General features: G+C 36.3%; 1 protein-coding gene across 4 annotated transcripts in view; it reads left to right on the top strand.

Moving 5' to 3' along the window:
• DIAPH3 (diaphanous related formin 3) overlaps nucleotides 1–25,885 on the top strand; it is a 481,355-nt gene that overhangs the window by 94,974 nt on the left and 360,496 nt on the right. For all 4 annotated transcript variants that reach the window (XM_003790158.2, XM_003790157.2, XM_003790156.2 and 1 more), the window contains one exon: nucleotides 13,512–13,642. In XM_003790158.2, coding sequence (XP_003790206.2) covers nucleotides 13,512–13,642 — 131 coding nt within the window. The remainder of the gene's footprint in view (nucleotides 1–13,511; nucleotides 13,643–25,885) is intronic.

The following is a 25,885-nucleotide window of genomic DNA, read 5'->3' as shown; positions in this document are numbered from 1 at the left end:
TCGAGAGACATCATCATTTTTTAGAACTTGGTGCTGCTCCACTGTGTGGTTCACCATGGTTTATTCAAACTAATGTTCTCTGGCTATGGGGAGAAGCAGTGAACATCACCTGTGTGGTATATCCCTTTTGAGGCTTTTAAGAGGTAAAAGAACATGTCAGGTCTGGTCATGGTAAGCAGGTGGATGTTTTATAGCAATGGACTTTATTTCTCTGGTTTCAGCAGTTGGAGCAACACTTCTTAAATATTAATATGTAAAGTAGTCTAAATAATCAAGTGTCCTCTTGAAAGCAGTAGGCCAATGCAAGAAACCTTTTCCAGTAGAAGGGAGATCAGTGCTGGTTCAGTGTTGATGGTTCATAAGAAAGGGTAGTGAGTTGAATTTCTTCTATTATTATTTTGAGTTAATTTCTACGTGTCTTAAATTAGTATTGGATCATAACGCTTTTGCTTTATAAAGATATTTTGGAAACAAAATTTGACCAGAACAGCAGATTTTCTGTATTTTATCATATTTCTTTGTAAAATGTACTTGGTAATTCTAAACTTTATGCTATTTTTAATGTATGCTAAAACCAGCTTCTAAAATTATAGGCAGAGTTTTGGATGTATAGTGGTGCTAATTAAATGTTTATAAAAAATAAGTAATTCTTTAAGGAATTCTTTGCTAAACTTTATTTTGTTGGTGAATGCACATGTCATGCTCATCAGCTTTCATAGTTTCTACTATGAGTTTGCATAAAATCATCTGTGAATAACAGATTTTATTGGCACCAAAGATCTATTTGGGTTGTAAATGTTCTGAAAATGCGTTATTCATACTGCACTGACAGTTTAGTGTTTCTGTTGATCATTGGCATTAGAAATGCTTGAAATCATTTGAAAAATGCAAGGAAAATTGCTGCAATGCATTTTAATAGTAATATACATGATAGTAATTTAGATTATAATTACCCTCTTGGCAGCAACTCCGCTTACCCTTGTTTTGTACTGTGCTGACTCTGCTGTTTTCTTAAAATATTGTCATTATCAGTGCAAACTATTTCTTTAAATAGTCTCGACATGTAGTATCCTCTCATTCTTCTTCACAAGCCTCATCACCTGAATAGGTCGGTTGCAATAGTAAAGAAAAGATGAGGCAGTTAATTTATGGTTACTGACTGGAGTGAGAGCCCACGGGCATAGAGATAGACACCCCCACCTGTGGGAGAGTGCATACGCTGCCTCATCACATCAGAACTTAGGCTTCTTCACTATTTGTGCTTTGTGGGGGTGGCATTTTTCTGTTTTCTGTCATTTACTTGCTTAAAATGATAAAGTGAATGTCATGCAGAAGGATCTGGACTCTATTAACTTCACATAAAAACTAAGGTTTCAGTCTCTTACTGTTCCTCAGTATTTTGATGTCTAGAAGATATACATTTTGGGTCTTCATGTTAAAAAATGTTTGTCTTCTTTATAGATATAAATGTGATTTAAAGACTGGACAACAGTTAAAGATGTTGCATGCTGAATTTTGGTACAGGCTACTTTCTGGGGGAATACGGTATATAATTCAGTGAGTTGGTTAAGACTCTGCAGCCATTGGAGTAGTGTTTAAGAATATAATTTCCTGTGATGTCTCAGGTAATGCAGGCAACTGCCATGTGTCAGGCACTTTATGAGGCACACAAGCAGGTCACAGTCCAGAACCAGGTTGGCATTATGCTGTGTCATCTTCCTGTTATGTGTATACAGACATTCTAGATTTAGGTTTTTTTCTTTTATCATTTAAAAATCATGTCCTTTTTGAGCAACGCCTGTTGCTCAGTGGGTAGGGCGCTGGCCCCGTATACCAAGGGTGGTGGGTTCAAACCTGGCCCCGGCCAAACTGCCACAATAAATAGCTGGGCGTTGTGGCAGGCTCCTGTAGTCCCAGCTACTCGGGAGACTTGGAGGTTGCGGTGAGCTGTGACGCCACGGCACTCTACCTGAGGGCGACAAAGTGAGACTCTGTCTCTAAAAAAAAAAAAAAAAAGTCCTTTTTCAATGGTGGTTTCTTCATAGTTGTATAAAAATGATTCAATTATTTGAAAAATCAAAGGTCAGTTCTTCAGTGCTTTCTACTGATAATTGGAAATATGATGTATTTTTACTTTGTCATAGAAATAGTATTCTGAATTACTTCACAAACAAACAAATGAGATAGAATGGTGAGAAACATACTGAATAAGTCTCATACCTGAACTGAGATAAAGTAGGCATTTCAGCAGAGACCAAACAATCCATTTGAGACAGGTCAAAGGAATGTGTTACTATTACTTATGATAGTTACACAGCAAAAGAAGGTGGCTTTAGAGAAACAGAATGGAAAACATTATGTGACAAGGTATGTTTTCTTTTATATCTTAGAATGCATTTAATAAAGAATATGATAAAGGGTAAATGACGTACTCTTCTTTCTATCCTGTATTTGGTATTTAAGAGTAAAATTTACTAAGGGACTAAGAAAGAGATTTAAACATTATGTTGGATAACTATCCTAATTTTTGTGATGTCAGACAGACATCCTTATCTCGCTAATGTTTTGATGCCACAGGGAATAAAGCTTTGTAAGTATTTCATCTTTATGGCTAATGGACTTAGAAATATGCAGCCGTGAATAACCTTCCCCCTCTCTCCCTACTTCCTACTTCCTTTGAAGTTATGTAAAATGAAAGAAACACAAGGCTGTGCTTAAAAGGAATAGTCTGATTATCCTTATAATACTTTCTCTGCTCAATTTTCTTTGTTTCATACCTGTATTTGGATAGTAATATAATAAAAAGGAGTTAATTGTGTTAACAACTAATCTCGCAGTTGATTTGGCCTATTTTCTATGTCTTTAACTTAAAATATACTTTCTGAATATGCATTTGTTCTAGAATATTTTGGGGTGTGTGTATCTTTTTTTCCTTTCTTATTTTATTCCTTAGTCTCTGTATACCTTCTACTTCATTGTAACCCTACACATTCATTGAATGCCAGGCATCTTACAGGAAGTGATGGTGGTGATGAATTAGACAGAAGCAGACACCACCCTAGTAGCATGCATGGCGGCTTCACACAGGGTGCTGGCATGCAGGGCAGACTGCTCCTTACTCCTAGAAGGTTTGGCTGCCTTGCTTGTGCTTCCCTTGCTGCTGCTACCACCTGATGACTCATCATTCACACAGGAGAGCCATCCAGCATCACATTTTCTAATTTACTTCATTAATCCCAATGATCTTTGTTTTCCCACCAATCTCCTACCCATGACCTAGAACAGTACAGTACTGAATAGGATTTGTAGACTTTCTTTCCTGAGCACTATCTGTCTTTCTTACTGTCTCTACCTTCAGAGTTCTATACTGGCAGTACTAATCTGGCAATACTAATCTGTTGATTCCACCATTTTTCATTTTTTTTTTTTTTTAAATTTCAGGTTAATGTGAAGGTACAAGCAACCAGGTCACAATATTTGAATTTGTTAGGTAGAGTCTCTCTCTTGTAGTTGTGTCCCACACCCAAAAGGTGTGCTATACATCCCTGCCTTATGCCCTTTAAGTGGGAGCACACCAATCACCCCTTACCTCTTCCTTGTTCCTCCTCACCCCACTTGAATAGAATTAAGTTTTTCCCCCATGTGGGCAGGGTTAGATTGTCTACTGGCTTCATAATAAAATTGAGTATGTTGGATGCTTGCTTTTCCATTCTCATGATACTTTAGTAAGAAGAATGTGTTTCATCTCCTTCCAGGTTAATACAAAAGAGGTTCAGTTACCATCTTATCTTACAGCTGAACAGTAACCCACGGTATACATATACCCAAGTTTGTTAATCCATTCCTGAGTCGGTGGGCATTTAGGTCATTTTCACATCTTGGCGATTGTAAACTGAGCTGCTATAAACATTCTAGCACAAATGTCTTCATGGTAAGGCAATTTTTTTTTTCCTTCTGGGTAGATGCCTAGTAGTGAGAGATTGCAGGGTCAAATGGGAGGTCTAATTTGAGTTATTTGAGGATTTTTCATTCATCTTTCCATAGAGGCTGTATTAGTTTGCAGTCCCACCAACAGTGTAAAAGTGTCCCCCTTTCTCCACACCCTCACCAGCACCTGCAACTCTGGGAGTTTGTGATGTGGGCTATTCTCATTGGGGTTTGGTGATTTTAAGAGTGGTTTTGATTTGCCTTTCTTTGATGATTAGGGACAATGAGCATTTTTTCATATGTTTGTTAGCCACTCATCTGTCTTCCTCAGAGAAGGTTCTGTGTATGTCTTTTACCCAGTGATAGATGGAATGTTTGCTCTTTTTTTTGTTGATTAATTTGAATACTCCATAGATCCTAGTTATCAAGCCTTTGTCAGATTCATAACATGCAAATATCTTTTCTCATTTTGAAGGCTATTTGCTTTAATTGTTGTGTCCTTAGCTATGCAAAAGCTTTTCAGTTTAATTAAGTCCTATTTGTTTATTGTTTTTGTTGTTGCGGTTGCTGCTGAAGTCTTCATCATAAAATCATTGCCCGGGCTGACATCTCAGGAGTTTGCACTTTTCATTTATGTTCATCACCAACTTGTTTCTGCCATGCCTTTTCTTCTCTCCTATCTATCTAAGACCCAGAGTTCTTACTCTTACACAAACTTATCAGTTGATTTGCCTCTCCATCCGCATCAATTTTGCCCTTTGTTAAGCTGAATCGCCCACCATCTTGTCTCTGCATCTGTGTCTCAGCACAGTATGCAGCAGATAGCAACAAGGACTTGTCTTTTCTGAAAGACCTTAGTTCCCAAGTAAGCCCTTAACAGTACTCTCATATCCTACCACACAGCCTTTGTTAATAATTCCCTACCTCCAGCTCTGTGGCCTCATTTTTAGCTGATTATATTGCTGCTGCTTTCACTGAGAATGTTGATGTAATAAAACAGAACTGCCAGGCTTCACTTCCTAACTCACCAGATCTAAGAATCTACTAGAATCTGTTCCCTTAAACTTGGCTTTTGCTCTTTGTATAGTAATAAACTTTCCTACAACTGTGTAAGATCATTCCCTCTTGTAGAGTAGGGCACGTCCTCTGTCGTCTACCTGGGATGTTTTTGGTTTGTGTATATGTTTTTTGTCCTGCCTCTATCCCTCCTCTTTGCATCATCAGTTTTTTCCTTTGCTTGGTCGTTCTCACCAGTGAGCATTACCATGGTTTTTTCCATCTACCTTTCAGAAAAATCCCACCTCAGGATCTTCTCTAGATACCGCTCCAGTTCTTTGTTCCCTTGTGTAGAAAGTCTACTGTATGGACAAAAGGAAAACTTCCCCTTTGCCCTGTGATGGTTCCCTGAAAAATCAACTGACAAAACACAGAGCAATAAGGGAAAAGGCCTGTAAATTTATTAGCCAGTTTGGGGAGGTGTACAGATTCTCACCTACCATCTTGAGGTTACATAAAGAATAGGGGCTCAGAGCATGGTCAAAACAGGTTATGTAAGGTAAGTCAGGTTATGGTGCCAAGAGAGGTTCTGGGACGGAGAGTAGAGGAGGCCTGGCTAGCAAATGCGGTCCTGGTATGTAGATGAAATCTCACAGGTAGGTGGTCAGCGTTTCTTTCAGAACGTCAAGATGTCAGTCAGACTTTCAGTTAACGTTTCCTAGATCTGTCAGGGGAAAGCCCTGAGAGAAAGCCTGGCTATATTATATAGAGTTTCTGGACAGATGCAAATTACCCCCAACAAAAGCTTATTTGTCAGCTATTATATTTCTAGCCCTTCTGAACAGCCGTCTTGAACTATGTTTAGGAGGTATATTTGGGTTGAAATACTTTGATTTTCTTCCCTACACGAGAGTGTTGTCCATCCTTCTTTTTGCTTTCCCTCTTGAACTTGCCACCAGGCTTATCCCAATCTACTATTACCAGGGTTTACAGAGATCAGTAGATGACAGCACCACTCACTTGCATGTTGAGAACAGAAACCTGGATATCACCTTTGAATTTAACTTCTTTCCCACCTCACGTCCAAGCTATCAAGAAGTCCTGTTTGCTCTATATTCAAATTATGTTTTCATATTGAGAAATCTATCATCACCAGTGTCTTATGCCAGGCTGCTGTCAACTTTCTCTCTCTCTCTCTCTTTTTTTGCGTAGAGATGGGAGTCTTTGCTATGTTGTCCAGGCTGGTCTAGTCTAAAACTTCTGGGCTCAAGGGATCCTCCTGCCTCAGTCTCTCAAAGTGCTGGGATTATAGGAACGAGCCACTGTACCCAGCCAACTATCAAACTTTGACCAGACAATGTGAGAGCCTTCTAACTGCTCTCCTTGTTTCAAAGTTACAATGATCTTTAAAAATGTTTATTAGATCTTATGCTTCCTATGCTCAGAATTCTTCAATACTTAATCTAGCCCACTCAGAAGAAAGCCTGAAGTCCTTACTATGGTTTACATGTGTAAGACTGAAACAGGGCTGGCAAGCTTTTTGGTAAATGGTCAGATGGTTAAGCTTTGTCACATACAGCCTCAGTTGCTGCTGCTTGTACTTCTGCTTCCCTCCCTCCTTTTCTTTCTTACAAGGCTTTAAAATGTAAAAACTATTCTTAGCCTAAGAGTTATACAAAAACCTTGGACAGTCAGGCTCCAGGATCAACCTCCTGCCTGTTTTGTCTGGCATTGTCATCTATAAGTGTCATGCTCTTTGAGAGTTAGGTGAGTCTACTTGCTGTCCTTTGAAGAGTCCAATATCGTTCCTGCCTCAGGGCTTTGTATTTGTCCTTCTATTTGCCTGAAATTCTCTTTTCCAAGTTTCCTGTGTCTTCTCTTCTTTCTGGTCTATGCACAAATATTTTTTTAAAAAGATGTAATTCAGCCAGGCGCGGTGGGTCACTCTTGTAATCCTAGCACTCTGGAAGGCTGAGGCAAGTGGATTACTTGCACTCATGAGTTTGAGAACAGTCTGAATAAGAGAGAGCCCCCCATCTCTAAAAAATAGCCAGACTTTGTGGCAGGTGCCTGAGTCCCAGCTACTTGGGAGGCAGAGTGAAGGGGATTGCTTAAGCCCAAGAGTTTGAGGTTGCTTTGAGCTATGATGCCATGGCACTTTACTGAGGGTAACAAAGTAAGACTCTGTATCCATAAAAAAAAAAAAAAGTAATTTGTTCAGATTTGTGACTGTTAAATAGCTCCTGCTTCTATCGCTTTGTTTTGTCTTTCCCGTTTAAGTTTTGAATGGAGCCATCTTTTGTTTTGTGCCTATATCCTCATCGTGTAAACAGTGTCTCAAATATAGTAAGTGTTTGATATAGCCTTTAGGTAATAAATAGTAATTAAAGTTATTTTAATACAGAGTACCAAGTGCTATGAAATACAAATCCATAGATGGTGGTACTCATCTAGAGTTAGAGGCAGGATTCTCAGGAATGGAGAGACCTTGAAGCAATAACTGTTCACACTGGAAAAACTTAATATGGCCTGAGAACGGACACTAAGAAAGGGATTGGGGAGAGGTGGAGGGGCCTCGAGGAAGCAGGAAACCTGTGGGGATGAGGTAACCTAGGTAACCAGTAACCACTAGAAGAAGGCAATAATGGCTGCAGGCACAGAGAGACCAATGAAAGACTTGTAACCACTTTCAAAGAGAGAGGGTATTTATATCCCTGCAGCCTTTGCATCTTGGTCTACCTCTCTCACCTCCTTCTTTAGAAGGAAACCACTTCCACCTCTCTTTGGAATACTCTAAACTTTGTCTTTGCTCTTCCAAAATAAAATCTCTCTTTGTTACATTAAAACTTGTGAGGGTTACTTTTGCTGTCTATTAGCGCTGCCTGCGCTGCTCCAGTTTTATTTCCAGTTTCCATTCATTTTTACTTTCAATTACTGCCGAGCCTTAGTTGAACTTTCTAGATCAGCCAGTTGATCAAACTAGGACAGCGTGGTTCGGAATGGAACCCCTGACCCCCAACATGGCCAAAATAAAGAATTGTTTTTAGCCCATGGGTTTAGTCTGTTTTTCCTAGTGTTTGTTGGTAAGATTTTCTTGCTGTCCGATTTAAAATGTTACCCCTTTTCCCTATTGTGTAGCCAAACACACCAAAAAATTAACATCTCTGCTTCTATGCTCGAACTATAATTGCCCCAGAGAAAAGATTGACTGGTTGGTCTTGGTCTTTCCTATAAATGAAATCATCTACTATATTACCCTTTTTATTGTCTTCTTTAACTCAGCGTGATATTTTGGATTCATCTATTTTGTTGTGTTATCAGTAGTGAATTCTCTTTATTGCTGTTCACTAGTCCATTGTGTGGACATTCTACAATTTGTTGATGAGTACTTGGGTGGTTCCCCGTTTTAGCTAACATGGATAAAATTGTTCTGAATAGGGTACAAATATGTGTATGTACTTTTTTTTTTTTCTCTTTCTTAACCCAGTGTTGCACAATTGCTAGGTCATTTGGTTACTATGTATTTAATTTAAACTGTCAACCTCTTTTCCCAAAGTGACCATGCCGTTTTATTCCTCCATCTGTAGGGTAGGGAAGTCCCAGCTGTTTCCCATCCTTATCACTCTAAGGGTGTATAGTGTTACCTCGTTTGTGGTTTTAATTTGTATTTCCCTGATGATTGGTGATCTTGAATATGTCCTCATATGATTGCTGGCCATTCATACATCGTACTTTGTGAAGCTTTTTATCTATTTGTTATGGTTATTTGTCTTATTAATTACTATTGAATTGTAGGAGCTTTTAAAATATTCTGAATAACATGTTCCTTATGAAATATATTTATCCTTGGGAGAGGTAGTCTGCATGGACTCTGAGTTTTCCTACATCTTCTTGATGGATATGCCAAGAATAGAAGGCTTGACTGTTCTTTACCCCACCCATTTCTCAGGGTTGTGTTTGTATTGAGCAGCTTTGAGAGGTGAGGGTATGTCTCTCCCTGGCCAATGTATACATTTGTTACTATCCCCTGTAAAAATGGTAAATCCCCCCCAGCTCAGTGTTCCCTGTTTCCTGGCATCTATCATGAATCCTGTTTTGTCTCCATGAGACTTGGTGGGTTGGAGAACCAACTTATGTATAATAAAGTCCTTTTGTCTCTAACCCAGGGGTCTTGTGTTTTCTGCCAGGGTCTATGAAATAGTAACAGGCTAATTTAGCTTGAACAAAGGCTAATATTTTTGCAACTATTGAAATATTGCAAGTATTTTCTCCTAGTCTGTAGCTTGCCTTTTATTTTGTAAATGAAACTAGCTTAATAAAAAAGCCTTTTGAAAAGTAGAAGATTTAAATTCTGATGAAGTCCAATTTATCAATAATTTAAGAGTTAGTACTTTTTGTACTTACTTAGCTAGGGACTAATTAATCTTTGCCTTCCCTAAGACAGTGAAAATTTTCCCGTTCTTCTAGCTGTTTGCTGGTTTTTGCTTTCACATTTGTGTCTAAGATCTAGATTCACTTTCTGTCATATGGATGTCCAGTTGTTCCAGCATCATTTGTTGAAGAGATTCTTCTTTGCCCATTGAATTGCACTGGTACCTTTTTTGAAAATCATTGACCATATAGGTACAAGTGTATTTCTACATTCTCTATTCTATTTCACTGATGCATATACCATTCTAATTTGATTACTGTAGCTTTTATAGCAAATCTGGAAATCAGGTAGCATAATCTTTCCAACTTTGTTCTTTTTCAAAATTGTTTTTATTGTTTTAGATTTCCTTTTCCTCTCAACTTCTGCAGAAACACTTGCTGGGATTTTGAGAGTAATCATATAGAATTTATAGATTGTTTTTTAGAAAATATATTCTTGAAGGGTTTTCTAATAATTGACTTTTCTGTTCCATGAACTTTGTATAATATCTTTGTATAGGTTGTTCTGAATTTCTCTCCACAAATGCATCGTAGTGTTTGGTCTATAGGTATTCTCTTTCTTTTGTTAAAATTTTTCCTAATTGCCTTTTTTTGTGCTATTGAAAAATGTTCTACTTTAAAATTTTATGTTTCAATTGCTGGTAGTATGTAGAAATGCACATTATTTTTACATGTTGAACCTATTTTGTTCATTTTTGTTCTTGCTAAATTCATGTAGATAATCATGTCATTTGTGAGTAGAGGAAATTTTACTTCTTTCTAATCTCCCTATGGTTGTTATTGTTAGTTTTGCCTAATTGTATTAGCTGGGACCTCTGATACAATATTGAATAGGAATGGCCAAGGCACACATCTCTTGATCCAAATTTTAAGGGGAAAGCATTCAATTTGAACAACATAGAAATTATCGAAACTGGGTGAATTTATGAATGGGAATATATAGGCTCTCTATAAAGTACATGTGCAATTTAAAATAGTTGTTGAATAGGGTCTTATTCAGTGTCATTAAAATATTGTCGTAAAGTGAACTGAAGGAGTAAGATTTTTGGATGCTCAAAGTCATCTCTTTAGGAACTTTGCTTGAGAGACTTCATAAAATGTGGATTCAGTTAGCTTTCATTTCATGGAATGGCATCTTTTGGTTCAATTGAATTTACGAATTTACCTATAACTGTGTGCAGAGGATGGGAAGAGAAGAAATTCCAAAATTTTAAGATAATTAAGCTCTTAATCTTTCATAATAAAATCTAAATGGAGTATTTAAAATTTAGAAATTTAAAAATGTCAGTAGTTACATTATTTAAACAGTATGTAGCTATCAGAGGAAACTGTTAAAGGAATTACAAATCATTGCCTTTGTGAAATAAGGCTAACGTAGGGGATAGTGGGATTCTGGTTTTTAATCTTTTAATACCACTTGCATTTTTATCCAAATGCACTTATTGCTTATTATGCTTGTGTTTAAAAAGTATTTATTACATGGGGCTTATATTGTTTAAAAAATCCATTTATTCAGTTATAGTTTACTTTGATCCTACCAGCATCATAACTATATCCATAATAAATTTAGAATGGGCTATAAGAGATCATCTAGTTTAATCCTCATTGCTGTATTTCCTTATAGAAATATTGGTTTGGCAGCATGCACAGGAAGCTTGAAAAATTTCTGATATCAAGAAGTTGTAAGCAAATTACGTGCTCAGGAGTGAGATACTAATTAAGTAGTTCTATGTCTACAATCTGTAGACAGGAAAAAGTCATTCTTTAAGACTTATAGAATTGGAATATGTTCATAAAATAATGCTCAGTAATTAAAGCAGCCTGTAGAACAATAGGTATTATATGATTTTGTAGATGAAATATGTATTTAAGTATATGTAGAATATTATGTACGTATCTATGAGAAAATGCGTTATGTAGAAATATCAGATTAATAGTAGTTATTTCAAGGCACCTTTACTCCTATTGATTTTTATGTTTTCCAAATTTTCTTTGTTAAGCAAATAATAGGTTGTCTTTTTTGCTTTAAATTACCATTGCTAAGTGCTATGTCCATGCAAGTTGAACATATTCTTTTTAATATCAGTGACTGTGATAGAAATAATTGGATGTTTATCATTGATCTCACCATTCCTCCTTTCAACTTTATTTTCTATATCATTTTTAATTCTCTTGAGATTTTGCCATTGAATTTTTTCTTTAATTACCATTTTGATATTGATGTGAATACTAATAGCCTGTCTCCACCCTGCTAATTTGTTTTGCATTATTGATAATGTTTTCTTAAACAGCATTATAGCAAATTAATGAAAACTATCCCAGTTTTTATTAATGAAAAAAATACACCTGATTTTCTGCCATCTCAGCTAATCTGCTTTTAGACATGTACAATTCCTTTCCTGCCTTGGATGTCTCATTTAAATAGCTATTCAGAGCTCTATTTCATCATTCTCACCATTTCCCACCTGGACTATGTACATTTTTGCAGTAGGCTCTCTCCTTCCCATCTCAGAGTAAAAGTACAAGTTCTTTCAGTGTCCGGTAAACCTTGCAATGTCTCTGTCACAACATTTTTTCTAGAATTCTGCATATGAATTAATGAATTCTGCGTTAACTGTCTCACCTCCTTCAGACTCTTTATTCAAACCCTCATGTTTGAGATATTTGAATTCTTCTCTGTGAGGCTTTCTTTGACCACCCTATATAAAATTGCATGCTTTATGCTGTGCTCCTTATTCCCCTTTTCTGCTTTTAGTCTTCTCTATAGCACTTATTATTTATCATGAAATATACTTTTTAAATTATTTCATTACCTGTCTCTCCCCACCAGCATCAAGCTATATATTGGTAGGAATTTTCATCTTTTAGTTGCTGCTCTAGTCTCAGCATTTAGAATAGTGCCTAGTATTTAGTATTTCTTGAAATACTGAACAGACTTCAACTTCTTGAGTTCATATTTTATATTGCACTAGAGTGAGCCTTCTAAAACTCCCCTGGGGAAGCTAATTGTATAGTGGTACTCTATCACTCCATGTCTGGCCTCTAGCTTACATTTGTGTGTGTATGTATGTGTATTCACATGTGCCTTTGTATGCAGGGTTTTTGTTTTTTTAGTTTTCTCATTTTGTGTAGATATCTGTTACATTTTGTCTCCTGCTTTCTTAATTTTCTCCTGTCGTCCAGAAACCCCTGATCTGGTCTTTTGAGTTAAGTGTTCCTCCTTTAGTCTCTTTGTACTGTTATAAGAATTCACCTGCACTGAAAATTATTATTTTGTCTTGTCTTTTTCTTTCTAGACTTAGGTTTTGTTAATCTCTTTGTCTACAGTCCTAAAACTGTGCATTTAGTGGCAGTTGAATACATTAATGTCTAGTAGCTTTTTCCACGATGGCCAGAGTTTTGATTTAATAGGGTAGTTCTTATATGAATTCTGATTTTTATTTTATGTGTGCCTAAATTATATAAGTGTATTTAAAAATATTTCTTATAATAATATACTTGCCGTGTTTCCCCGAAAATAAGACACTGTCTTATATTTATTTTTTCTCAAGAAGACACATTAGGGCTTATTTTCAGGGGATGTCTTCCCTCTCCTCACCAAAATGCATAGCCATGCCCATCACTAGGTTTTATTATCGGAGTAGGGCTTATATTTAACAAATGCATAGAAATCCTGCTAGGGCTTATTTTTGGGGTAGGTCTTATTTTCGGGGAAACAACAATTATTGTCCTCCATGACGTTTTGACTATGAGAAAGCAATTACAGCAGAACCTGCATGACTGACCACCTTTCTAGATGGACCACCTCCTTAAATTGACCTAATTTTCATAGATTGGATATGCACAGCCTACTGCCTTATGTTGACCACCTCCCTATGTTGACCAGTTATGGTCCCTTGGGTGGTCAATTTACAGAGGATCTACTGTATTTTAATTTGCATTCTTTTTCATGTTATATTACTATTTTTTATGGAAATGACAGATTATAAATTTATAGGTTTATAGGCAGAGTGGAAATCATTGCCTCAAAATAATTTTAATCCTAGTAATTGTGTGCAGCTGTTAATGAGTGGTGCCATTGGTTTTGTTACTATCTATTTTATGGATAATCTTCATGCAGCATGAATTAAAAAAATTTTTTTTGACTTGTTTTACAGGGAAGTCTTAAGCACAGCCGACAAATCTCACCTCAGGAATTTATTCATGAGCTGAAAATGGGATCTACAGATGAGAGACTTGTCATGTGCCTAGAGTCTCTTAGAGTATCTTTGACCAGTAATCCTGTAAGGTAATTCATCTATCTGAATGTCATCAGGGCATGTTACTAAATAGATTAAACAGATGTCATTAATCTGTCAGTTTTATTTAGTACTTTCTACATGGTGCCTTCAATTAAATAGCTGGTATACCTCAACAATTTCTCAAGGTAAAAGTTGAATATCTAATATTCATATGCATGAAGAAATACAGTCTCCATAGTACCTTTTTTATTTATTGCTGAGTAGTACGTGGCTCAGTCAATATAAAAGACCCTTTTTTCCCCTCGTGGAAATTTTTTAAAACTTTAGGTGTTTTTAAAAATCCATGATCAGAAACTATTCACTTAATATAACAGAGCTTCACTCTGAATTTTGTGTTGTTGATGTACTTACAGATTTTTGTTTGAAATAGTAAGAAATATAACTAATTAGCTTGTTCTTTTGTTGTAAATGTGTTATAGGAGCCAATAGACTAGTAGTGCTATATTTAGCAAATAAAAACACAGGATAGACACCCAAACTGAGTTTCAGACATACTTATACTTAAATGAAAAAATTTGTTTTTTTAATCTGAAATCCACACTTAATTGGGGTTCTTATATTTTATCTGTCAACACTCCCATAGGTGTTTCTGTAAGTTAATTTTTAGACTTTTGGAATGGGGCTAAATTTGGTACCTCTGAGAAATAATTGTGTACAAAACTTAAAAGTCATCGTAAATGTATTTTGACAAACTGGGCATATTTAAACGACAGTTTATTGGATGGCAGGAGACAGATTTATTTAAAAAAAAAATCCTAACAAGATGTACCTGAAATATATTATGTATGTTTATGTTAATTGTGGTGCTTGAGAGGAGGGATTTCAACCTAGTCAGAGGCTATATGCTAACTCTAAAGTAAGGAGATCGATAAATCAGACTATTCTTTGAAAAATTTAAGCAGAAGTTGTTATGAAATGTCAAGCATTCAGAATCAGAGAATATCACAACTGCAAGGCAGTAAGGTAGATTATTTTTGCCTTTTTATTGTATAAGAAATGAATAATTATTTCTGCATAATATAGGTATGTGTATAATATGTGTGTGTGTATATGTGTGTTCTAAAGACTAGAATAGTGTATTTGAAGCTTAATGATCTAGAACATAATTTCTTTAGTTTGGTTTTTTTAATATTTTGGACACTTCTAAGGTTTGCATATAGTATGAAAAAAATCCTTGAGCATATAAGTACTTAAAAATCTTTGAGCATGTAAGTACTTAAAAGACCCCACCTACTGAAATGTGAGAGAGGGCGAGATTTAATTAAGGAGTGTGATGAGCAAATAAAGAATCTTTAGTATATTTCAATTTTTTATCTTTATTTTTCTGCATTTTGCCACTTCTAGTGTGTTCTCTAGACTGTAAACTAACGGAAGGCATAAGACCTGCCTTCATATTTGTTATTTACTTTTCTTTATGGACACATGTTTAGCACTCAGGAAATGCTTAATAAATGTTGATTGAAACAATGAGGTTTTAATTGCCTTCAGTCTTACCTTAGCTATGGTTAGAAACTGAGAATGGATTAGAGAATTTGACAGGTATATTCATTAATGAAAGGTTTTGGTTTCCAGCTTAATCTGTGCCTCTAAAATGTATTAATTTTAAAATATTTGCTATTTCCTAAATATTATTTTAGTGTGGCTTGAGTGAACAGAACAGGTTCAAGTTCTGTTTCTATGGAGTTTAAATATAGGAAGAGGGTATTATAGGATTGACTGGGGCAGCAATTCACTCATTTCTTAATTTACCTGTCAGCCGTTGTTTTTCACTGTAATGAGAAGTAGCCCCTTCCTTTACTATTGCTATTCTCCTCCTATCCCTCCTCCCTCTCCATTTTCCCCCCTACTCTTCATATTTTGAGTAGATGATTACAACAACAAGAGAAAACAAATTTAAAGGGTTTTATGTATGAATTCGTGCATCTTACTATGGATAGGACTTTTTATTATGATTTTGCATAAAATACTGGAAATTATCTCTTAAAATGTAAAACCAATGATTTGTGGAATTATTTCTCCAAACATGAATAGTTCTAGAACATATTATTAGGAATCTATGATGCTTTTCATAAAGTAGTTCATTTTTAATTGAAAAAAGTAGAAAATCTTATCATTGGACACATTTTTCCGAAATCATGCCATTTTAATGTAGAGAGAAAATTGAGGAGATACTTGAATGTTCATACGTCCAGTGTTCTGGTTAAAGGAATTACTAATCTGGCAACACACTGAAGTTATGGCTATGATAAAATCTTTGGTCTTTCCTGTTAGTTATCATTGCTGCTAACGTCTGTTTTTCATGTTTCTTGTTTATATACAGATGTGACTAAATTTCTCAGAAGGAATTCTAAGTTTTGTAAACTTTTTTGATTGTTGTTAGATCAGTGATATTGTTGAGTAGAATCAGAATTAAATTATTTTTTTCTTTTTGAGACAGAGTTTCACACTACTGCCTTGGGTAGAGTGCCATGGCTTCATTACAGCTCACAGCAACCTCAGACTCTTAGGCTCAAGTGATCCTCTTGCCTCAGTTTTTGTATTTTTAGTAGAGCTGGGGGGTCTCACTCTTGCTCAGGCTGGTCTTGAACTCGTGAGCTCAAGTAGTCCACCTGCTTCGGCCTCCCAGAATTCTCGGATTCAAGGTGTGAGCCCTGCGCCTAGCCTAAGAATTAAAATTTTTTTAATGTCTGTGAATAGAATCAAAAAGAAACAAGTGCACGGATTTATGATGTTCTCCGATGCTAGTTCAGGATCAGTATTTCTTTAAATAAAAATCAAGGAAAAAATTAGACAGCCTCTCCCTCAAATTTGTTCTTTCTTATCCTCTCTAGATATGTAATATTTTTAGTTACTCTTTACCTTCTGAGACTGCTTAGTAATTATGAGCCATGTCAACCTTCTATCCTGTGAATTACCTGAAAACCCATATGTTAAATACCAGATTATTTGCCTTGTTTTATGAAGATTTGATGTGGAGATCACAGAGTTCTTCTATTTATAGAAATTTATTGATTATTCAGTATTTTTGGTGACAGTTTCAAGCTAGTTTTGAACACTAGAGAAAAGACTGACTTCAGATTATCAAATATAACATTTAGTGGATTTTGACATACTCAATAATTATGTTCAAGTTATTGAATACACTTGGGTAGATACATAAAAATGGTAGGCATTGACATCATTATGATTGATACCAAGCATTTATAGTTTATACCCGTCCATGCTCATAGCAAAATATTTACAGAATGTATCTTCATTTTCTCAATTTGTTGCACCTGTCAAGGGTAAGATTTCTATCTCAGAAAATCCGGTCTTACCCAGTTTTTGCATTTTGTGAATTTAGGCATTATTTCTCTCTAAGCACAGTTAAAATTTGTACTTTGAAGTTTATAAGAAATATTTTCTCATTCAAGTTACCTTTTTGTTACAAGATTTCTAAGGAGATTCTAGACCTATGTTAAAGTTAATAACTGTAATTTTGAGAAAATCATTTTAGAAAATTTTATAGGAAAATGTGTTTATACCCAAACAAATGAAGAGCCTTTGAAAGTCATTATTCCATTTATTAAGTGTCATTTTGGGAATCCAGTTTTTCTGCATTTCTGGGATTTAAAACATAAAGCAGGTAGAAGAGCTTGACTTTGGAGTGTACCTGCAAGGTGTCCCCAAAGTGATCAGACATACAAAAAGGAAATTGTAAATATACCTTTATTTACAAAATATTCATTACAGAATTCTATAAAGAGGTGGGAGACAGAGAAAATTTTATAAATATTTTGAAAATTTTTTGAGAATATATTTTGAGTGTATTGTGGCATATGTCACATGTGTGAAGACAAATAGAGTATCATGTGGCAAGCAATGAGATCATTGTAGTCTTGAAAGTCTTTCAATACAGCTTGGCACCTGTGGCTCAAGTGGCTAAGGTGCCAGCCACATACACCTAAGGTGGTGGGTTTGAATCCAACCCAGGCTCGCCAAACAACAATGATGGCTGCAGCCAAAAAAAAAAAAAAAAAAAAAAAAAAAATAGCCAGACGTTGTGGCAGGCGCCTGTGGTCCCAGCTACTTGGGAGGCTGAGGCAGGAGACTAGCTTGACCCCAGGAGTTGGAGGTTGCTATGAGTTGTGATACCACAGTACTCTGCCCAGGGGGACAGCTTGAGGCTCTGTCTCAAAAAAAAAGTCTTTCAAGACAAAAAGTTGAAGTGACTAATACTTTGGTTTAAAAAATTATTTTTATAAAACATTAAACATATACAAAAGATTATTTGTCCTAATAATAAAAGTGCGAAGGTATGATAATTAAGTTTGTGAACTTGCCATTGTGTGCTTACCGTGGCAGCACTCTGCAAACAACTCAGTAAGTGTTCATAACCTTGGTACATCAGTGTCTCACAGCTGTGTTCATGTCAACATGTGGTGGTCTTTTGCTGAGTGGTGTTCATTATTGTTGCTGCATGTTTTTGTGCGCTTTTGCGAGAATGTTGGAGGTTGAATTAGAACAATGAACAAACATTAAATGGAGTGGAAGTGAAATTAGGGACATAATTAGTCCAAGTTTATGGGGATAATGCCATGAAGAAAACAGCAGTGTACAAATGGAATAAACATTTTTCTTAGGAGAGAGAAAGTGTCACTGATGAGGAGAGGTCAGCATGGCCAGTAATGAACAGAACTGGCCATTTATGGTGCTTGCATCATGACAATGCATCTGCTCACACAGCTCTGTCTGTGAGGGAGTTTTTAGCCAGTAAACAAATAAGGGTATTAGAATACCCTCCCTATAGCCCTGATCTGGCCCCCATGACTTTTTTTTTTCTTCAAAGATAAAGGAAACATTGAAAGGAAGATATTTGAATAATATTCAGGACATCAAGGGTAATATGAGGACAGGTTTGATGGGCATTCCCGAAAAGGAGCTTCAAAATTGCTTTGCAGGGTGGACTAGGAGCTGGTGTTGGTTCATAGCTTCCCAAGGGGAGTGCTTTGAAGGTGAGCCTAGTGATATTCAGCATTTGAGGTATGCAGCATTTTTCCTAAGACAAGTTTGCGAACTTAATTGTCAGACTTCATATGCACCTGCTTGCCTACTCATGAGGCTGAGATAGATACTATTGCCCATAACTTTGAAGCTTCCACGCATTCCTTCTTAATTCTATCCTCATGCATTCAACCCCCTCCCCCCACAAATATTCTGTGGTAACCACTGTCTTTAATTTTGGACTTATCATTCCTTCTCATTATAGTTTTAGTCTGTCTATATAGTGTACTATATATGTATTCCTAATTAATGTATTGAGTTTTATATATCTGAACTTTATATAAATGGAATTATCATCCATGTACTGTTCTGTGGCTTGTATATTGCTCTCAACATTATGTTCCATAGAGTCATCCATCTTGATGTATGTGGCTGGTCACATTCATCACAGCTAATCATTTTCATATGTTTACTTATATCTGTGACTATTTATTGTAAATAACATGAATACATTTTTATCCTGCCTAATAATCTTTGTTTACTTGGTAGATTTTGAGTCAATTGTGAAAATAAATATCCAAAATATTTCATTTTGGATTTTTAATTTTTTAAAAATTACTTTTTCCGGGTTCATCTTCTCCACCCTTCCTATTCTTTCTCTTCTGTCTGCTGCTTTTTCTGTGTTCTATCTTCCTTTTCTTTTCTATGCCGTCTCCTTAACTTCTTTTGTATAAAATTTTAATTTCTATTTTATTTTTTCTTATTTATTAATTTGGAAGACAAATGATCCTTTTCTCTTCATAGAAAAGAAATTTAAAACATAGTCATTTAAAAAGGAAATTTAACATACATGCATTTAAAAGGGACAAAACCAAGTAGTATCTTTTGTCTTCTCTTAAGCCAAATAATATGTTATTATTCTTAATATTAATATATTAATAATATAATTATTATATTTAATATATAAAATCATAATATACAATATTATATATTATAATTAATATTCTTAATATTAATATTTCTCTCTTGATTTGTATGCTAGTTTTGAGTGATATTGTAGTATATCCTTTTTTGTTTATATATTACAAATTAGATATTATTATTACCGAGTTATATACTATAGAAATGTATATATGTGTTTATGCATGTTATTCTTTTTTGTTTTTGTACTTTTTTCTCTAATTACTCTGAATATTTTTTTTCAAGTATATCATTAAGATCCATTAATGTAAGTCAGATGGTAAAGTTTTTTAATTTGTCTTACTGTGTCTTTATTTGCCTTTGCTTTTGAATATAACCTTCCTAAGACCTAGGACATGAAATTGAGGATTTTAGATATCTTTTCTGGGGACATTGAAAATTTATTTCTTTGACCAGTTTTTGTTGCTATTTTGGACAGGTTGGATCTTTGTCTAAAAACTGAGTCCTTTCCAGATGGTGAGCTTTTTCTCTCTGTCTGGTTTTATGATATTTTCTTTGTCTTTGGTGTTCTACAGTTCTTTTACACGTATGTGTGTGGGGGAGGAAAGGATTTCCTCCTTACATGTCCTGATAGGATTTTTTTTTGTTTGTTTGTTTCTTGAATATGATTGGTTATTTTTCATAAATTCTGTGAAAATTTCAGTTCTTATATCTTTGAATAGTGCCTTTTGCTATCATTTTGTGTATGTTAGACCCACTTGTGTCATACTCTGTCATTTCCTATCCTATCATTTATACTTTCTATTTATTTTTCTCTACTGTATTCTGGATTTTTTTTTTTTTTTTTTGAGACAGAGTCTTGTTTTTGTCACCCTAGGTAGAGTGCCCTGATGTCATAGCTCACAGAAACTTCAAACTCTTGGGCTGAAGCGATTCTCTTGTCTCAGCCTCCGAAGAAGCTAGGAGTATGGGTGCCCACCACACAGAACTATTTTGTTTGTCAAACTTCTGTCTCTCCATCAGAATATACAAGATGTGTCTGGAAATCATCCAGCCCTGCAGTATGAAAAGTAGCATAAACAATGATGGGATAGTTTTCTGACAGACCTCATATAATAGTTAATGTATATGTGTGTGTGTGTGTGTGTGTGTGTGTGTGTGTGTGTAGTGATTATATCTGATTAAGATAGATTCCTCTCATGATAGCCTATAAATAGGCTCAGGCTGGTTTTGAACCTATGACCTCAGGCCCACTTTGGCCTCCCAGAGTGGTAGGATTATTGGTGTGAGCCACCACACCTTGCCTCCTGGATTTTTTAAAAAAGATATTCTAGTTTCTTAATTGCATCTTCACTCATGTATAATCTGCAACTTAACTTATATTTATTTTTAATTTCACCCTCAGGATTCTCTTTGGCTCTAATTTAAACCTTTTTTTTTTTTTTGTTTTTTGGTTATTTTTAATATTTTTTTGCTTCCCATTTATTTTCTCCTCTTTTTTTATTTTTTTAAACATATTAAATATTTCTTATTATATGTTTATAATTCTAATAAATGAAGGCTTTCTAGGTCTAATATTGGTACTGTTTCTTTCTTTTTACCTTTACTTATATCTTTTTTCTTTGTGTGTTTTGTATTTCTAAATTTTAAACTCATATTCTTTGGAACATTTTTTAAAGATTTATTTTGAGGATATATTCTGTTAGAAGGAATTGGTCTTTTTCTACTGGACATGTAGGAAAAATATTGGTCCAGTACAATCATATATTAAGTTATTGGTTTGAGGGTTTTTTTCTTTTTTAACCACATAGGCAGCTTACCTATGACTGTCATGTGTTTTGAATTCTCAGAACAAATTTTTCTTGTAGTCTACTTTTATAGGGCAAGTTTATTTCTACTTTGCCTTTCCACTGAAGGTGTGGCCCTATGATACAGACTCCTGCTTTTTGCTAGTATGTTCCAAGCATGATGGCTGGCTCTAGACCTTATCCCTTGTTCCTTGTGTTCTGCATAGCTATCACAGTGGAAATCCTGGATTGCTTGGGGTTTGCACAAGTCCCACACAGCATTAGGGGATTGATGCTAGTTTGCCTCTTTGAATTCTATTTCTTTTTCTGTGTTTAAATTTTGCTTTTAAGGAGACTTTATTTTCTTATAATATCAGATAGGAATTTAAAAATCATATTTTAGTGATTGTTCTTGGGGTAATGGTAGGGAATAGCTAGCTTAATATAAGAATGTATTGAATGAAAAATTTTAACTTATGAAAGCATTTCATCTGTATGTCAAAATGTCCAAATATCTTAGAATGCTATAAACAGAAAAATGAAAGTCTCCTTTTTGTCATTTCTCAACCTGCTGCTCAGTAGAGAATGCTTACTAATGATTGTGTTCTAGCCCCTAATTCTTAACCCTTATATTATGTTTATATTTATTATATTTATTATTACCTAACTCTGTTGGTTAGATATTTCTTACTAGTAATATCCTTATGTTTAATATGACATATTTTGGAGTTTTTGTTTAAGAAGAAATAAGATGTAGACATTTTCAAAAAATTAACCTTAGGTTGAAAAGAATTTGAGGATTGGGGGCAGAGCAAGATGGTGGACCAGAAGGATCATTCAGCTGAGCTCTCCTAGAACAACTTGGGGGAAAAGAGAGAACCTAGCCACACCTGACAGAGGGACCTTATCCAGAATTCATTATTCTGCTAAACTAAGCTCCAAAATTGATGGAGAAATCAATTTTTTTTTGCAGATATACAAGCACTGAGGAAATTCACCACAATAAGACCAACTATATAGGGAATACTATTCATTAATGCCCTTTTCTTTCAGATTAAACAACTCCTTTTAGTATTTCTTGTTGGACTGGTCTTATGCTCATGAACTCTTTTAGGTATTGTTTGGGAAAGTCTTTGTTTCTTCTTCATATTTGAAGGATGATTTTGCAGGATACAGTATCCTAGGGTTAAGGTCTCCCCCCCCCCGCCAACACTTTGAATATGTCATGCCACTCTCACCTGGCTACAAGATTTTCACTCAGTAATCTGCTTCTAGGTGTATTTGCACCCCTTTATGTGTTATTTTTTTCTTTTTTCTTGCTTCCCTTAGGATCTTTTCTTTACCTGTGACCTTTTGGAGCTTTGAGGTAGCTTTGAGGGGTTAAATACCTTGGGTTAGCCTTGTTTGAGTTACATCTGCTAAGTGTTCCATAACCTGCTTATACCTGAATATTGATACCTTTCTCAAGGTTTGGAGAATTCAGTGTTACTTTCTCTTTGAATACACTTTCTACCCCAGGGTCTCTCTCTATGTCCTCTTTAGGACCAATAACTGATATTTTCTGAGGCTGTTTTCTAGACCTTTCAGGTGTGCATCTTTCGTGTTTATATATTTTTTTTACTCTTCCAATTGTGTATTTTCAAATGGCCTGTCTAAAAGCTCACTAATTCTTCTGCTTAGTCAATTCTGCTGTAAGAATCTTATTTCTCAGTGTGTCAATTGAATGCATAAGCTCTACAATTTCTGCTTGATTTTTTTTCATTATCTCAGTCTCTGTTAAATGTCTATGATAGGCTTCAGAATTCCTTTTTTGTGTTGTCTTGAAGTTCACTGAGCTTCTCCAGGACAGCTGTTTTGAATTCTTTAGAAGGTCACATATTAAAGCTAAAGTCTTGGCACCCGTTGCTCAGTGGTTAGGGTGCCAGCCACATACACTGGGGTTGGTGGGTTCGAACCTGGCCCAGGCCTGCTAAACAGCAATGACAACTATAACAAAAAAAATAATAATATGTGGTTGTTATGGTGGATGCCTATAGTCTCAGCTACTTGGGAGGCTAAGGCAAGAGAATCGCTTAAGCCCAAGAGTTTGAGGTTGCTGTGAGCTGTGATGCCATGGCACTCTACTGAGGGCAACATAGCGAGACTCTGTCTCAAAAAAAGAAACAAAATAAAGGTCACCTGTATCCATCACTCTGGTAGCAGTCACTGGTACCTTATTTAGTTTGGTGAGATGATTTTTTTCCTGGAGGTTCTTGATGCTTATGGATGTTCATCAGTGTCTAAGCATTTAAGACTTAGGTATTTATTTTAATCTTCACAATCTGGACTTGTTTGAATCTGAACTTGTTGAGAAGGCTTTTCAGATACTAAAGGGAATTGAGTATTTTGCTTTAAGTCTGTCACTGTAGCCACTCTAGCACTGGGGGTGCCTCAAGACCAGTAATGCTGTAACTATTGGAGAGTCCTTTGGTACCACCTTGGTGAGCTTGGATAAGATACAAGAGAATTCCCGGGATTATCAAACAAAGTCTCTTGTTCTCTTTTCTCATTCTTCATGCCAGATTGGTGCGGTAGGGTAAGGAGTGATGTGTGTATTCTTGTGGCCTCTTGCTCCTGGTTACACCTGAAGACGGCCCAGTCTCTCTCAAAGTTAGTGGTAACTATTGTGTGGGTACCTCTAATGTTTATTCAGAGTCCAAGGGCTCTTTAGTCAGTTGGTGGTGAATTCTGCAGGACTGAGTTCTTCCCTTGCAACACGTTTCCTTTTGTCCTAGGATGGGTTCAGAAATGTCATCTAGGAAATAAGGCCTGGACTCAGAGGCTTTAGGAGTCCACTTGGTACTTTATTTTACTGTGGCTGAGCTGGTACTCTTGTTGCAAAACAAAACCCTTTGGATTCTTCTGTTTGCTTTCCTTAAGTGGAAGAAGGCTCTCTGAGCCACTCTGCCTATAGTTGGAGGAGGTGTGACAGACATAGGCACTGGCTTGGCCAAAGCTTTTGATGTCTTGCTTCTCATGGTCATGTGCACCCCAAGTTCACTGTCTCAGAGCTAGCACAGCCACAGAAATTGCCCATGAACTGCAGTTATTGCTGAAATTTCCTTCTGCAGTAGGTTCTTGTGATACCAAAATTTCACTCTTCAGTAGGTCCTTGGTCTTAGGAATTTGAAGAATGAACCCACAGACCACAGATCAGTGGTAAGGTAGGACTTTTATTAGAAGTTAGAAAGGAATACAGAAAAAGTAAAAAGCACCAGAGTTTCTGGAAGGGGAAAAGAACTGAAGAACTGCCCTGGGAGTCTCCATGTGGACTCTTTGACTAGGGGAATTAGGTCTAGAGGATTACATCTGGCTGGCAGTTGGTAGGTGGAAATGAGTGCATTAACAAATGAATGAATGTAGTTATCATGTTCTTTACAGTCTTTGTCCCTGAGAAGGGATTAGGGTGTGTGGTCTTACCCAAGGTGGAGCCACTCAAAAAAACCATCACAGTCTGCTTTGTTCATGATCTTATCAGAGCCCAGAGGGTGTGTCCCAAAGAAGACAGTCTTCTTGTGCCTGGAAATGGGGGTCTGACCTCTGAGCTCTGGGCCTAGGGACTCCCTGCCTAGCCCTGAGTGGTGGAATCCTGTATCACTTGGTCTTGGAGATATGAAGAATGAACCCACAGACCACAGAGATCAGTGATAAGGTAGGATTTATTAGCTACAAAGGAATAGGGATGGAAGGAAAGGCGCCAGACCAAAATGGGAGGTCTACTTGTGAGTTTTTGTCTAGGGGCTTTATACAGTTTGGGGAATTACACTTGGCTAGAACTTGACAGACTTCAATGTTGACTAGGGACTGAAAGACGATATTAACAAATGAATACAATTCCTTAAGCTGGTTTGTGTGGGGAAGTGGCAGGAGGTACACTCCAGAAGGGGCCTAGGTTACATGGAAAAACTGCCCCACTCCTGTCCTACTTGTATTTAGAGGGTGGAGTTTGGAGAGAAAATGTCTGTTTAGGCCTGGAAAATGGGATGAGAGGGTCCTTGTCCAGCCCTGAATGGGGGACAACCTATATTACAACCTTACTGGCCCAATTGCCTTATGAATTTAGTTCTGGGCCCCACACTCCTCTTTGCCTGTGGGTGGTGGAGCTAGCTTGAGTCTAGCTTTGGAGTGGGGGATTTTCCTCTGGCTGGACTGGTCAAATTGCTCCCTCTGTAGATACTGGCAGAATTCTGGAATTTGCTGTGTTCCCCTGTGCCAGGCAACCCTGAGTTTCAAATCAGAGTACCCCAGGCACTTTCCTGTCTCTTTTCCCATGCACACAGATTTTCCACTTGGCATGCTGATGTGGCATTGGTGGGGCATGAGGGAGCATGGTGTAAGACTTTTCTGTCCTTGTCAGTACTTTTTCTTTGATATAATGTTAAAATCAAGTTGCATGATCACTCACCTGATGTTTGGCTCTTCCAAAGGTGGTTGTTTGTGTGGATAGGTTTTCAATTTTGTGTTTGTGAGGAGGAATGAACACCTCAGGTTTCCATTTGG

The sequence above is a fragment of the Otolemur garnettii genome, unplaced genomic scaffold (assembly GCF_000181295.1).
Source record: "Otolemur garnettii isolate 467f Iridium unplaced genomic scaffold, OtoGar3 scaffold00040, whole genome shotgun sequence".
Lineage (NCBI taxonomy): Eukaryota > Metazoa > Chordata > Mammalia > Primates > Galagidae > Otolemur > Otolemur garnettii.
The sequence above is the reverse complement of the archived record's forward strand: the minus strand, read 5'-3'. Positions and strand labels throughout refer to the sequence as shown.